General features: G+C 36.4%; 1 protein-coding gene across 1 annotated transcript; it reads right to left on the reverse strand.

Moving 5' to 3' along the window:
- Window positions 1-67: 67 nt before the first annotated feature.
- Window positions 68-14,321, reverse strand: LOC111698790 (ubiquitin carboxyl-terminal hydrolase 48). Its single transcript, XM_023469226.1, has 11 exons — window positions 14,239-14,321; window positions 10,583-10,949; window positions 8,469-9,128; window positions 6,343-7,000; window positions 6,025-6,287; window positions 5,254-5,352; window positions 4,706-4,840; window positions 3,514-4,390; window positions 2,789-3,394; window positions 1,864-2,005; window positions 68-131 (listed from the first exon to the last, which is right to left on the reverse strand). The coding sequence occupies exons 1-11, from the start codon at window positions 14,268-14,270 to the stop codon at window positions 68-70; spliced, it is 3,903 nt and encodes a 1,300-aa protein (XP_023324994.1). The 5' UTR covers window positions 14,271-14,321.
- Window positions 14,322-14,327: the final 6 nt, after the last annotated feature.

The raw sequence follows: 14,327 nt of genomic DNA on the forward strand, positions 1-14,327 counted from the left end.
TTATAAAGAAGGAGTAATCGCTTGATAGTGAGAGATAAAGGATTTTAATGGAATATCTATCTATCTATTATGACATCCCAATAACACGAATGTTACCAGGAAACCACCCCTCCCTGAAACCCTCTGCCTCCCTAAATAAATCAACTTTTGGTTTGAAAGCTTAATAAGAGTGAAACTTGCAAATTTAAGCCAATATAATTGTATTTTTTCTCCACCAAATGTTAGAAAATAATTTATAATCCACCCCTAGGATAATTCTAAAAAATTTGGGTAGTGTTTTTTATACCTTTGGTTTTTGTGTAAATGTCAGGGAAAAATTTCAAGTTAGGGAAGATTTGCAAGGAATCTAATGCACTGTGCACTTACATAAATACTTCAAAACAGGAGGGGAGAGGAGGGGGAGGAGGGAGTTCATGTTGGTTGGTTTAGATTTTAAATAAATGACGCAACATATTGGAAAAGTAAAAGTTTGAAGATGAGGATATAACTTTCAAGGATTTATTTAATGGTTCTAGGAAACTCAAGAATATTTGATACAATTTATGCATCACCAGATATTCATGAAGATTGCAGATACAGGGTTTCCCACAAAAGATGGGATTTTAAAGACAATTTAAACCTCTTTAAATATGACGATCCCAAGTTTACATCAAGTCTTCAGCCTTGAATATGGGCTTATAGCTAATGATCTGGCAAAGAAAGAAATAAGTTTATATTGCAGGGAATCCTATATATAAGGAAACAGTCTCTGTAGTCTCATCCTTTCTGGGTAACCCTGTATGCAAATAGTAAAGAAATAGGAAAGGAAAAGCTTGAATTAATATAGTAAATAAAATACGCTAACTGAGCACCCAAGCAACAAGGAAACGGGTTTAATTTTGCCATGTTGGTGAAATTAAAGTATTTCGGATACTTTTTGGTCGGTAACATCCAAAATAAATTTCTAGTGAAGAAAAGAGATCACAAGATCTAAAAAGTAACCAAAACAGAAATGTTGAAGAAAATAAATAAATAAATGAAACAGCCCCCCCATCAATCCTGAGAAAGGTTAGGGTAGAGCCTGACTCACTGGACTACTTCTAAAGAAAGTAGCGGGGTGTCACTGGTGGCTGACAGTGTGGACCACCAGGTACAGAACATGCTTAATGGCAGTATGCCACGAACCCACTGCACATTTACCAGATTCATAAGGGTACCCTTTTGATTTGTGTATGAACATCAAACGTCAGTGAAATAAAATTTAATTCTGAACAACGCATTTTTAAATAATAAAAATTATCAAGGTGTAACGGAAAAAATGAAGTTTGAAAAATGAAAGAAGAAAGAAAATGTTTACTCCAATTAGCATGGTAGTAAGTATATGAGTTTTACCTTTAGAAAATGTTTACTCCAATTAGCATGGTAGTAAGTATATGAGTTTTACCTTTAGAAAATGTTTACTCCAATTAGCATGGTAGTAAGTATATGAGTTTTACCTTTAGAAAATGTTTACTCCAATTAGCATGGTAGTAAGTATATGAGTTTTACCTTTAGAAAATGTTTACTCCAATTAGCATGGTAGTAAGTATATGAGTTTTACCTTTAGAAAATGTTTACTCCNATTATATATATTATATTTTTTTACATAAATTTCTGATGTGTCTCATGTTTAAGATTTCAAATACTTTCATCCGGCCCTGACTAAGAAGATCCAGTGCAGAAAAGAACACAAATAAAAATTACATTGAAATAATCCTTTTATTTGATGTTTTAGCCTAAACCTCGTCGTTATACATATATATATATAGACAAAACAGAAAATGTTCATTTTTAAATTTTAATGTATTTTTTTATATTAATATGATTTGATTAATGATAAAAAACTTGAAGTTTCTCACCTGACACTTGAGATCCCGGAGTAGAGTATCCGAGTTCACAACGAACTCCTTCTCCCCTCTTCCCTTCCGTCTCCGTGTACTCCGTCGTACTCCGTACCCACCTCCTCCACACATCTTCAGACCGTGTCCTGGAAATCAGAAAACTGATTCAATCTATGTTTTTAAATCAAAGTATCGAAGAAGACAAATTATCCCATTTGCCAAAGAATTTTCAAATGATTTTGAAATTGCGGTTATTGAAAACGAAATGAAATAAATGCCAAAAAATTTGAAAACGAAATGAAATAAATGCCCAAATATTGAAAACGAAATGAAATAAATGCCCAAATATTGAAAATGAAATGAAATAAATGCCCAAATATTGAAAATGAAATGAAATAAATGCCCAAATATTGAAAATGAAATGAAATAAATGCCAAAATATTGAAAATGAAATGAAATAAATGCCCAAATATTGAAAACGAAATGAAATAAATGCCCAAATATTGAAAATGAAATGAAATAAATGCCCAAATATTGAAAACGAAATGAAATAAATGCCCAAATAAAAATTGTATTTTAAAATGAAACCATTTTTCACTGGAAGAGTTATATTTAAAAAAGAATCTAAACATTTTTTCTTCAAGAATTACGAAGTTCTCCCTTTTCCACAGAAACTAAGAACATTTATTTCTTTTCCGTTCATGGAATCTAGAAAAGTTGCCACAATCTCAAATTTTCTAATCCGGCCCTATATCTTTGCAACCTGATTATGTAAACCTTTATTATGTCTCACGTATATTTATTGATCTCAGAGAATTCATAATTTAAAATATCTAAGGTCAACAGCATGGTTTACAAAGATATAATATAGGGATTAGAAAATCAGAGTTTGTGACGTAACATTTCATAACATTTTCCTTTGAAAATACCTGACAAGGACGAGAACTCTGGATCATCATGATCTCCGTTAGGAATCTCCTCGTCCTGAGTTAGGAATGTAACAAACATGATTTCATTACTATAGTTGAGTCTACTCTCCTGCTCTGCCTCTACCCTAGATTTAACACAGATCTGACACGGAGCTGGACTAGGATGCAGGATTGGTCCTGTTGGAGTATTCTCCCGGTCAACCTTGATCTCAACATCAACCTTAAACAGTTCCTGAACCACTCTCCACTCGTCTTCGTTGATCATAACCACGTCAGGGTCTGGTTCGTTCTCCCAGTTGATCAGGGGAACGTGGAGAAGTCCGTTGTGTGAACATAGTAAGACGGAGTTATTAATATCCGTGATGGATTCTCCTAGATCAGTCTTTCCAGCACTTAACCCTCGGACGAATCCTCTCCAGGCTAGGACAAAATTAGATGATAGAAGATAAACTAGTTTAGTCGTAGGTTTAGACCACTTGGGTCGGTCCGTGTTTGCAAAAAGATCGGAGAGTTTACTCTTCTGTCGGGACGCTTCTTCTCGTAATCTTTCTCTCTGGACACAAGCTAATCCCTCCTCTTCTCTACACTCAGCACATGGTTTAATTCCTGACCAAAAATAATATTTAACTAATGCAAGACTTTCTTATCACTTATTCTTAAAATTTTCATTTTCTTTTAAATCGTAAATAATTAACATAATTGAACCTTAAAAAATAGCTTCTTACCGAATTGAAAGGTTTTTGGATTGTGAAAGTAACTACAGAGCTTGAACCAAACTTCACGAGATATTAATTGTTTACATCGTTCTTCTATTCTTAGGTTTCCATGTGGGCAGACTATATCAGAGTTAAACTGATCCTCTGTGTCTGAAATCGTCCCATTAGTGTGAGGCTTTGAAGTGACCACGATACCGGGATCAGGATTTACTTTGGTTTCTATCTCCGGGAGCTCTAAACTCATCGATGTCGTAGATTTTTCGCAAGTTTTCGGAGATTTTCCCGCCGTGGTTTCGGCGGGTTCTTGTGACGTTTGCATAGATTCTTTAACTAGATCGGGTTCCTGTTTTGACTCAGAATCAGAGATAGAAATAATTTCATTTAGGTTTGGTTTGTGATCAGGTTCTAATGTTCCTGGAACTACCTGGAGAGAATCTTCAATATGAAGAGAGTTATCAGCAGAAGCAATGCCATTGAGCTCCTCGTTCTCCTCTTTCTCCTTGAGCAGCGCCTCCTGGATGTTTAGAGGGCGAACTGTCGCTGAGGGTTTGACTTGAACAGGTTTAACAATAGGTTTAACTACACAGGAAGGTTTGGGTCGAACTCTAACTGTATCTTCGAAGTTAAGTTTAACCTCGGCAATATTTGCAAGTTTAAAGGATTCGCCGTTCCTTATCACAGATATACCAGAGCTACCTTCTACTCCGTTCCGTAACTTGTTATTAGCAACACCCGGAGCTACGGAGACATTGGTTCCCATCCTCTCCAGTTTTGCTTTCAGCCCGGAGAGTTGAAGGTTAGGGCCAGGTTTATGATCCGGACTGTGTTCATGATCATGACGAATCTTGAAGTACTCTTTCTTAGGTGTCTTGTCACAGTTAAAATCCTGAAACAAGTTTAATCTTTTAATTTTTACAGTGACATGGAAAAGAAAAAAAAACCACAGAAACATCGATTTTTTCTTCAGTTTTCTTTTATTACATCTGATTCTCCTGAGGACGCCCAGACAGTTTATCCCTATATCGACGACTTAACCTGAGAACATTCCCGATTTGACACGTTGACCCCCTCGATTTAAAACATAACGTAATGGTTGATCGAGTTCTGTTAATCTAGTTAAGCGCGATCCCATAGAAAAATGTCATTTTCCCCCAGACGAAAAGTTGAAAATGTTTTAAAGAATGTTTAACTACAAACCAACCTGGACACAATCTCTGTTTAGATTCCAATCCTGAACTTCTCTAACTATTTGATCCTCTAGAGCATCCTTGGCCAACCTTTTCCAGTTCGTTAAACTCTTCTTCCCGATCCAGAACCCTTTTCCATCCGTAGGAACCTGGAATACGGCGATTATATTTGAAAACTCACTATTATTTTTTATTTTAAAGTTATCTTCAGAAAGTAATTAAATTTTTGTCACAGAAATGAAACACTTTTGTGAGAACAATTTTAGGAGTGTATATTTTCCAGAAAAATCACCCCCCAAGAAGTTAATTATGTTTGCGGAAAGCGATTTTTTAAGGTTTTATTTGCGGAATTAAGGAAAATGAATGATTTTTAAGGAAAAAAAAACAAACAAATTTATGGGTAAAAAGTTTTAAAAGGGCGAAAAAACTTGACTATCCATGCCCAATTTTTCATGTCCCTCCTAAATCTCCAAAAATTAAAAAATTTACACGCCTGAACGATTCCGCTACTAACAATATAATGTTATCTGAAGGGAAAATGTTAAAAAAAAAAGGTTTCTACCTTAAGCTGATGCCTGAGAAACTCTTGATCCCGCTGCAGCTTATAATCCAGAGAGATTAATCTAGCCTTGTTTTTCACACAGGTAGCACATAGATGATCCTAAGTCAATCAATCAAATCAATCAATCAATCAATCAATCAATCAACCAACCAACCAACCAACCAACCAACCAACCAACCAACCAACCAAACAAAAACCAACCAACCAACCAGTGCTTAGGATCCGGATCCGCAAGATTTTGGTTTCCTGGATCCGGATCCGCAAAAATATGCAGATCAACGAATCCGGATCCAAGGGGCAAAAAATCAACCAAAGAACTGAAAAAAAAAAATTTATTTTCAAAACCCAAATCTTAACTTCTTAAAAAAGAGAGATAATAAATATTTCCGGATTTCTTAATGGTTCATCAAGTTTTAGCATAAAAATAAGCGAAACAATAAGACAAAAAATTTGAACATTTTGCTTTGTTAAAAAAATTCAGTAAATTTTAAAGAAGCAACCTGGATCTGGATCCGGATCCATTTTTTTTATAGTGCAGATCCAGGATCCGGATCCGCATCCGCATCAAAATTAATTGGATCCTAAGCACTACAACCAAAAACCAACCAACCAACCAACCAACTAAAAACCAATCAACCAACCAACCAACCAACAAATGAATGAATCAATAAATAAATGAATCAATAAATTAATGAATCAATAAATATATAAAGCAAGCCAACGACCGACCAATGGTATTATCAGGATGAAAAAATTAAATTTTCAATTTACCCCGTTAAGCCTGGGTCCTTCTCCTTCTCCGTACTCGGATATAAGCATATTGACCCCAGTGCTGTTGCATAGTTTCATATCATTCAATCTATCAATATCCAGGTTCTCATGGACACACAGGTAGTGCTTCGTCTCGACCGGACCTACGGATAAAGGGTCAGCAAGCCAGGCCATCAACCAGTTCTTGGGAACAAATTCAAAACTTTCATCATCCATACTCTCATCAGAATCCGAGCCGTTATATTCAGGAACCCATTGGAGAGCTAAAATATATTTTTATGTTTTAAAAAGAGTTTAAAATTCTTCGAAATATTTTACCTTTATACATTTCTTTCATTCTCTGTTTTTTCTTGTTATTCATCCGAATGATGTCGATCCGTCGCTGTTTCTTCTCTTCAATTTCCTCGTCGAACTCTAGGTTGTCCTTGTCGATTTTATTTCTAAGATGCGGCTGATATTTCACCGGGAATACGCGACAATTTGAGTAACAGTACTCGTCACTGTAGTCGATTTCTTCTATTGAATCTGTACTGTCGACCGATGGTTTCCGTTTTAAACCACGTCGCTCGCCGCTATCAGGATCTAATCCTGAAATATCCCCGAGTTGAAGCGCTTGCTCGCGCGCGTGGTTCGCATGACGTTTCTGAATCGTGATTCGTCGAACTGAATCGCGTTTAACCATTTCCCGCAATTCGTGTCGACGAATCTCTTCAATGGACGACTTGAGCATGTAAACAAGCATGTAAGCATTGTTAGAGTTCTGCAACCCAGACGGTTTCTCAAAGCTTTTCATCTTCTTTAACCCCTTGTCGTTGGAGTGCGCCATGTTTTTCCGTTCCAATGATACAACATGTTCATCACTAAACTTGAACCAGTTTCCTGTCTCGAGTTCTTGGATATGCGCGATATAGTGACCATGGTTGGCGTCAGGACCAACGTGCATGAGGACACCGGTTAAACTGTACCGACATGACCCCTGAATAATAAAACTTGATAAGAGGATTATTAAACCAGAGCTGGGAACGTAAGAACGCTTGATCCTCTCTTTTCTTAATCTCGTGACTAACCTAATCTCGTGTTTCTTATTTAATTAAGATTAATAAACAGAGACGAGAGGTACTCCTTAATTTTGAAAAACCGGGTTTTGATTGTTCTGTACTATATATTGATGATACTTCATGTTATTCAAACATAAAGATATTCATATTTAAAAAATAGTTGAATTGATATTGTCTAAATAAATCATTCTTGAAATTAGATAAAACTAAGTTTATTGGTTTTTTCTTTGAAACCATTTCAAACTCTTTATTTAAATTGAATTGAACTAAAGAAAGTATTTAAATTAAGACCCGTTTCAAACATTCGAATGTTAGGTGGTCTTTATGATCAAAATCTCAATTTTACACAATTTGCATAAAAAACCCTTGCAAAAATTTCGTCTTTCTCTATTATAGAGTTAAAAACTTGATCCCTAAGAATTGTTTGAAACTTTGATATGAATTTTGGATCTTTATTCTTATTTAATAATAATTCTTTAATTATGAACAAAATAGAAAAAGTGTAAAAAAATAATCAGAATAATATCTGGTTTAAACTTTATAGAACACACTACTGAAGCTTTCATTTATCATACAATATTACCATTTAGTTAGATGATAGACTTTAATGTATTAAAATTCATGAGACAGTTTAAATGCGATAAATTACCAGAAGGTTTTGAAAATGAATGGAGTAGAAGGAGGGGATGGATATATGCTTAGGAATTTAATCATCTAAATGTACAGCGGACAATTCATTTAAATGTTGATAAAATGACTTATTTTTAATATGCTACCTTTTGGAATAAAAATCCCATAGAAATTAAAATTGTAATTTAAATGTTTATTATTTATTTGTTTTATATTTATGGTACAAGGGGGTTCTTGGTCTTCAAAATTTTAGAATTACTAAAGTAAAAATATTGTAAATTATGTTCGCCGAAAAAATAAACTTATTATTATTATCCAAAAAAGTGGATTAAGCAAGGAATTAAGTGTCCACATATTGGATTTACGGATTAAGCAGTCGGGATTAAAGGTATCCCGTTCTAAAGTTCCCAGTTCAGAGCTGGAAACTTTTGTATTGCAGATATCGACTATCGAGATCAATGATTGATCTCGACCTTCTGTAAATCTTTACTTGATATCCCGTAGTGTAATTCTACCCTGAAGGGATATCTGAAGTGAAACGATCATGCATTGATCCTCAAATTTAAAGTGCCCCCCCATTGGATATCGAAATAAAGCGATCGGGATTATGCGTATTCAACACAACACAAAAGATCCCAGGTCAGGAAATAAATTAAATCAAAATAGTTTTAAGACATTCAAGAACCACTTAAAAATTAATTAAAAGATACCAAAATTATATTTAATCCTAAAAATCGAAAAAATAATTGAAATTACCTTCTCTGCGCCCTCGAGATACTTGGACATGTCCAACTCCTCCGGGTACAGGATACAGGAGTTCAACTTCTTCTTCCGACCAAACTGCATATCATACTGAAACCTGTTGAGTTGTAGGTTGAGGACAGGAGGGAGTTCTCTGAGTTTACAGCATCTAGTTGCATCCTGCTTAGCTTCACATCCTTCACAGAAGTATTTCTCGTCTCCAGTCATCTGTTCTATCTTGAGAAAATCCTCCAAACATTTCTCAATGGTCAAAGTTTTGTTTCCGGCCAGGGCCAAGTCAAGTTCGTAGAAAAAGGACGGACGAATGGATTCACGGTTGCAGGTGAGACATTTTGTCACGTAAGCGTACTCTCCGCGGAAAAGTCGTTGGATCATTGATTTGATATCGGAGTTGGTCTGATGAGCTAACGAGTTCTCCAGTAGTGAGACGAATAGTTTGGAGAACTCCTGTGCGTCCTGTTGTACGGACGGATTTAAACCGAGTTTACAAATAAAATCCGTAGGATCTGCATATTTTCGTTTGGTGTACTGCATCATGGCAAAGAGGGCTTGAAGGCTTGCGACCTTACTCTTTGGTTCGTACAGCTCCGGGTCTAGGATGGATTCGTTATCCTGCTCTTCAGGATCCTCTCCTGGATCCCACTCATACAAAGCCTATTTAGAACTTAATTATTTCAAATAAAAAAATAATTTATTTATTAACTATAGTCTTCATCTTTGTAACTTAATGTGGTTTTTGATTTAATTTTTTAAGTGTTTTTCTAAATAATAAAAGAAGAAGAAACACTATATTCTTCAACAATTAGTATGCATGATATAATCCCGGTAAATGAGCAGAGTTTACTGAAACCCTACCATATTTATTAATAGTCCAAATAATGCTCAAAAACAATATTGTAAATGCCAAATTGTGGTAATTTTCAAATTACGAAAGAGAAAGAGAGCAACCTCCATTGATCAAACTAACCGTGGTTAGGTTAGGCTAAGATAAATAGATGGGGGTCTGTCCTAGTTAACGATTTTTGGACCCCCCCCCCCTCCTATCAATTTTGTAAATGACCAAATTAGTATTTATTTAGTATTATTTAGGGTTAGGTTAGGTTAAGACACTTTCTGGGCTGAGCGCTGCGGCTAGGATGGACTAGGGGGCCGAGCGCTGCGGCCACATGTCTTACATTTAAGATTCATGTCATTTAAGATCCATGTACAAAATTGATAGGAGGGGGGGGAGGGGTCCAAAAATCCAGTGCTTAGGATCCGAATCCGCATTATTTTGGCTCTCTGGATCCGAATCCGGATCCGCAAAAAAATGCGGATCCACGGATCCGGATCCAAGCACAATTTTATTTTTCAAAATGTGCAAAACAGCGTTATTTTTCCTTAAAAATATCTTATTTTGAATTGTTTAACAAATTTTAAAAATATTCTCAGGGTCTCAGGTCTTGCTCAAATCTTAACTCAGACCTCCACCGTGCACCCCCCCCCCCTTTAATAACTAGAGGGGGGGGGGGGAAGTCTCCCTTTTCCCCATTGCAACTAAGCAAATTCAGCCTTCACAAATTAAGGTGTAAGGATGTGTAAGAGTGAGGGGGAAAAGGGAGGGGGCGCACATGTGCTAAAAAGATACAGATGCTAAGGAACATCTTGTGTTCCCACTATAAACAGACTGTTCTCTGCCCTGAAGATATTAAAATCAGACCTAAGGAGTTGCCTGAAGGCAGATATTCCAAACGCCTTCCTTCTACTAAAAGCTAATATGAATTAGACCTGTTTTTTTTTAATCCAATAAAGTAAAAAAAAATCATTATCATTTGTGCAAACTAGTAGAAAAATAGTATGAAAAAATGTTAAAATGTTAAACTTTTTTTTTTAGGTTTGAAAAGATATTTGAACTAAAATAAATTTTTTTTTGATCAATGACCTGGATCCATTTTTTGAAAAGCGGATCCAGGATCCGTATCCGGATCCGCATCAAAATTAAATGGATCCTAAGCACTGCAAAAATCGTTCTCTAGTAATATACCATAGATGGTGACGGGAGATTGCTCTTTTAAAGTTAACGGTACATTTAATAAAGAAAATTCACCAATCTTATTTTAATAACTGACCTGTCTAAATTTTGAATTATGAAACCAGATTTGAAGAAAGGAATTCACGTAGCATGTGTTTCCAAGGTTTCTCAACCCTGCTGGTATCCCGTCACTCCGGAGCAATTCGTTCTCTATCTCATACTCCTCCTCTTCCTCCTCATCGTCGAACCAAACCTTCTCACCTATATTGGATAAACATCGGGGATTGTTTCTACAATTTCTCTTACATATCCCGTGGAACAGACAGTGATTCTCCATCTCCATTCTGTAAGCGGAGCGTATCTCTAGATACCCGATTTCACTGATATTCAAATCAGCGTTCTCCGCAAACCCGAATCCAATGTTACTGGAAATCTGTTTCCGGCCGTATTTAGCCATTTTAAATCTAAAATAAAAAAATGTTGGTTACCAAAACAAACGTTTCATACATAATTGTCATTTTTTACTTCTCCTGTACAATAATTTGAATATAGAAGTAAAAACATTAAAAGAAAGTGTTTGGGCGGCCATGTTTAAAGAATAAAGACCGGGCCAGGGTTTGGTTTGGTTTCAGGATTTGACAGCTAATCCAATAATTGTTTTCTCCGCCTGAGCAGTCTGAGTTGCACGGATTCTCAGGATTACTGATATTAACCACAATCTTTCATCTTTTATCATTATATCCATGTTCACACTCTGATCTACTCGTCATTTTGTCTTCCTCATTCTTTCTTGGATTTTAATTTCCTCGCGTATCTTTTCCTTTCCATGTTCCTCTCCCCTAGTGTTAATTTTGTGTGTCTTTCTCCTACCTTCTTCTCTCAATTACGTACAGGGTGTCCCACGAAACATGAAAGTATGAAACGACTTGAATATCGTCTTGATTTTTGATATGATTTGCTGCATTTCTTTGTCAACCTAATTTTAGAAGTAAATTTCTAGAGATAATAATCACAAAATTCCCCTAGTCCTGCCATTTCCAAAATGTGGTCTGCATTTTTTGTGCTTTCAATATTGCCCGAGATATGAACAATTTCGTCTTGCTATTGTCATGTTTCGTGGGACACCCTGTATCTTCCTTTTCATATTCATTTCTCCTTCCTTCCGTTTCATGTTCCTCTCTCCTACCTTTCTTACCATGTTCCTTTTTCCTGCCTTCCTTTTCATGTTCCTCTCTCCTACCTTCCTTACCATATTTCTTTTTCCTACCTTCCTTTCCATGTTCCTCTCTCCAACATTTCTTGTTCCTCTCCCCTAACTTCCATTTTATGTTTCTTTCTCCTACCTTCCTTAGCGTGTTCCTCTCCCCTACCTAACTTTCCAAGTTCCTCTCCCTTCCTCTCTCTTACCTTCATTTCCATGTTCCTCTCTCCTACCTTCGTTTTCATGTTCCTCTCTCCTGTACCTTTCTTTCCATGTTGCTCTCTCCTACCTTTCTTATCATGTTTCCCTCTCCTACCTTCCTTTTCCATGTTTCCCTCTCCCTTTCTTTTCATGTTCCTCTCTTCTACCTTCCTAATTTTCATGTTTCCCTCTCCTACTTTCCTTTCCATGTTCCTCTCTCCTACCATTCGTTCCACATAACTCTCTCCTAGCTTCCTTTTCTTGATCCTTTCTCTTACATATCCTTTCCATGTTCCTTTCTCCTATCTTCCACTCCATGTTCCTCTCTTCTTTATTTCCTTTCCATGTTCCTCTCTTCTACATTTCCTTTCCATGTTCCTCTCTTCTAAATTTCCTTTCCATGTTCCTATCTCTTTCATATTCCTTCCATTTTCCTCTCTCCTACCATTCGTTCCATATAACTCACTTCTATCTACCTTTTCATGTTCCTCTCTCCTACATATCCTTTCCATGTTCCTATCTTCAAACTTCCAATCCATGTTCCTCTGTTCTAAATTTCCTTTCCATGTTTCTCTCTCTTACATATTCTTTCCATGCTCATCTTTCCTACCTTCCTTTACATGTCCCTCTCTCTTACATATCCGTTCCATGTTCCTCTCTCCTACATATCCTTTCCATGTTCCTCTTCTACATATCATTTCCATGTTCATCTCTCCTACCTTCCTTTCCATGTACCTATCTCCTACATTTCCTTTCCATGTTCCTCTCCCCTACATATTCTTTCCATGTTCCTTTCTCCTACCTTCCTTTTCATGTTCCTCTTTCTTACATATCATTTCAATGTTTCTCTCTCCTACCTTCATTTCCATTCCTTTCTCTTACATATCCTTTCCATGTTCCTCTCTCCTACCTTCCTTATCGTTCTTCTTTCCATGCTCCTATCTCCTACATATCTTTTCCATGTTTCTTTCTCCTACCTTCCTTCCTTTCCATATTCCTCTCTCTTACATATCATTTTCATGTTATTCTCTCCTACTCCTCCTACCTTCCCTTCCATGTTAATCTCTCTTACATATCCTTTCCATATTCCTCTCTCCTACGCATCCTTTCCATGCTCCTCTCTCCTACCTTTCTTTTCATGTTCCTCTATCCATTATTCTTATCGTCGATCGAAACCTTCATTTAATGCTTCCTCTCTTTTCTTTCTTCTTTCTTATCTTCACCACACCTTTACCCTTTGTTCGGTCAAACCTACCGTATCAAACTTTTCGTTTCCCTGGTTATGAAGAATTCAAATCGTGCTCATGTTTCTTTAAAACTTTTATAGTTTACTTTACTTATAGTTAAAATTTCAACACGAAGCAAAAAAATTACTGATCACCACTCATTCTGTCCATTTGACAGGGTCTCTTTTTCCTACATATCCTTTCCATGTTCCTCTCTCCTACATATCATTTCCATAAACCTCTCTCCTACATATCCTTTCCATGTTCCTTTCTCCTACCTTCCTTTCCATGTTCCTCTTTCTTACATATCATTTCAATGTTTCTCTCTCTTACCTTCCTTTCCATTCCTTTCTCCTACCATCCTTTCCATTCCTCTCTCTTACATATCCTTTCCATGTTCCTTTTTGTTACATATCCTTTCCAAGTTCCTCTCTCCTACCACCTTCCTTTTCATTCTTCTCTCCTACCTTCCTTTCCATGCTCCTATCTCCTACATATTCTTTCCATGTTCCTCTCTCTTACACGTCCTTTTCATGTTCTTCTCTCCTACCTTCCTTTCCATTTTAATCTCTCTTGCATATCCTTTCCATGTTCCTCTCTCCTACTTATCCTTTCCCTGCTCCTCTCTCCTACCTTCCTTTTCATGTTCCTCTATCCTTTATTCTTATCGTCGATCGTAACCTTCATTTAAGGCTTCCTCTCTTTTCTTTCTTCTTTCTAATCTTCACCAGACCTTTGTTTGGTCATACCAACCGTATCAAACTTTTCGTTTCCCTGGTTATGAAGATTTCAAATCGTGCGCATGTTTCTTTAAAACTCTTGGTACTATTCTTGTCAAGGTTATAATGCAAGGAAAGTTAATTGCAGCTGCGTATTTTTTGCGTACATATTGAAAACAGTTCTTTGGGCAGAATTAGTAAACAAGAATAGATGCATTAGTGTTCGTTTAGTATCCGAGGAGGATAAAAGCTTTAATTTTGATAATTTTGACCAGAATATTTCATTGATTTTTGATGTGAAAGATGGATCCCATGTCAGGCAGTGACATCCGTCTTGCGTTAACATTACCGCCCAGAGACAGTACACTGCAGTACGAAAGATGAGTACATCTCTGAAATAACTTTCCTTGCATTATAAAATTGATTTGTGTACTCCATAACTACATTGCAGCGATGAACATCCGATCAGTATTTAGTGTCATTGTATTCTGAAAA

This window comes from Eurytemora carolleeae, unplaced genomic scaffold (genome assembly GCF_000591075.1).
Source record: "Eurytemora carolleeae unplaced genomic scaffold, Eaff_2.0 scaffold94, whole genome shotgun sequence".
In the NCBI taxonomy this organism is placed as follows: Eukaryota; Metazoa; Arthropoda; class Copepoda; order Calanoida; family Temoridae; genus Eurytemora; species Eurytemora carolleeae.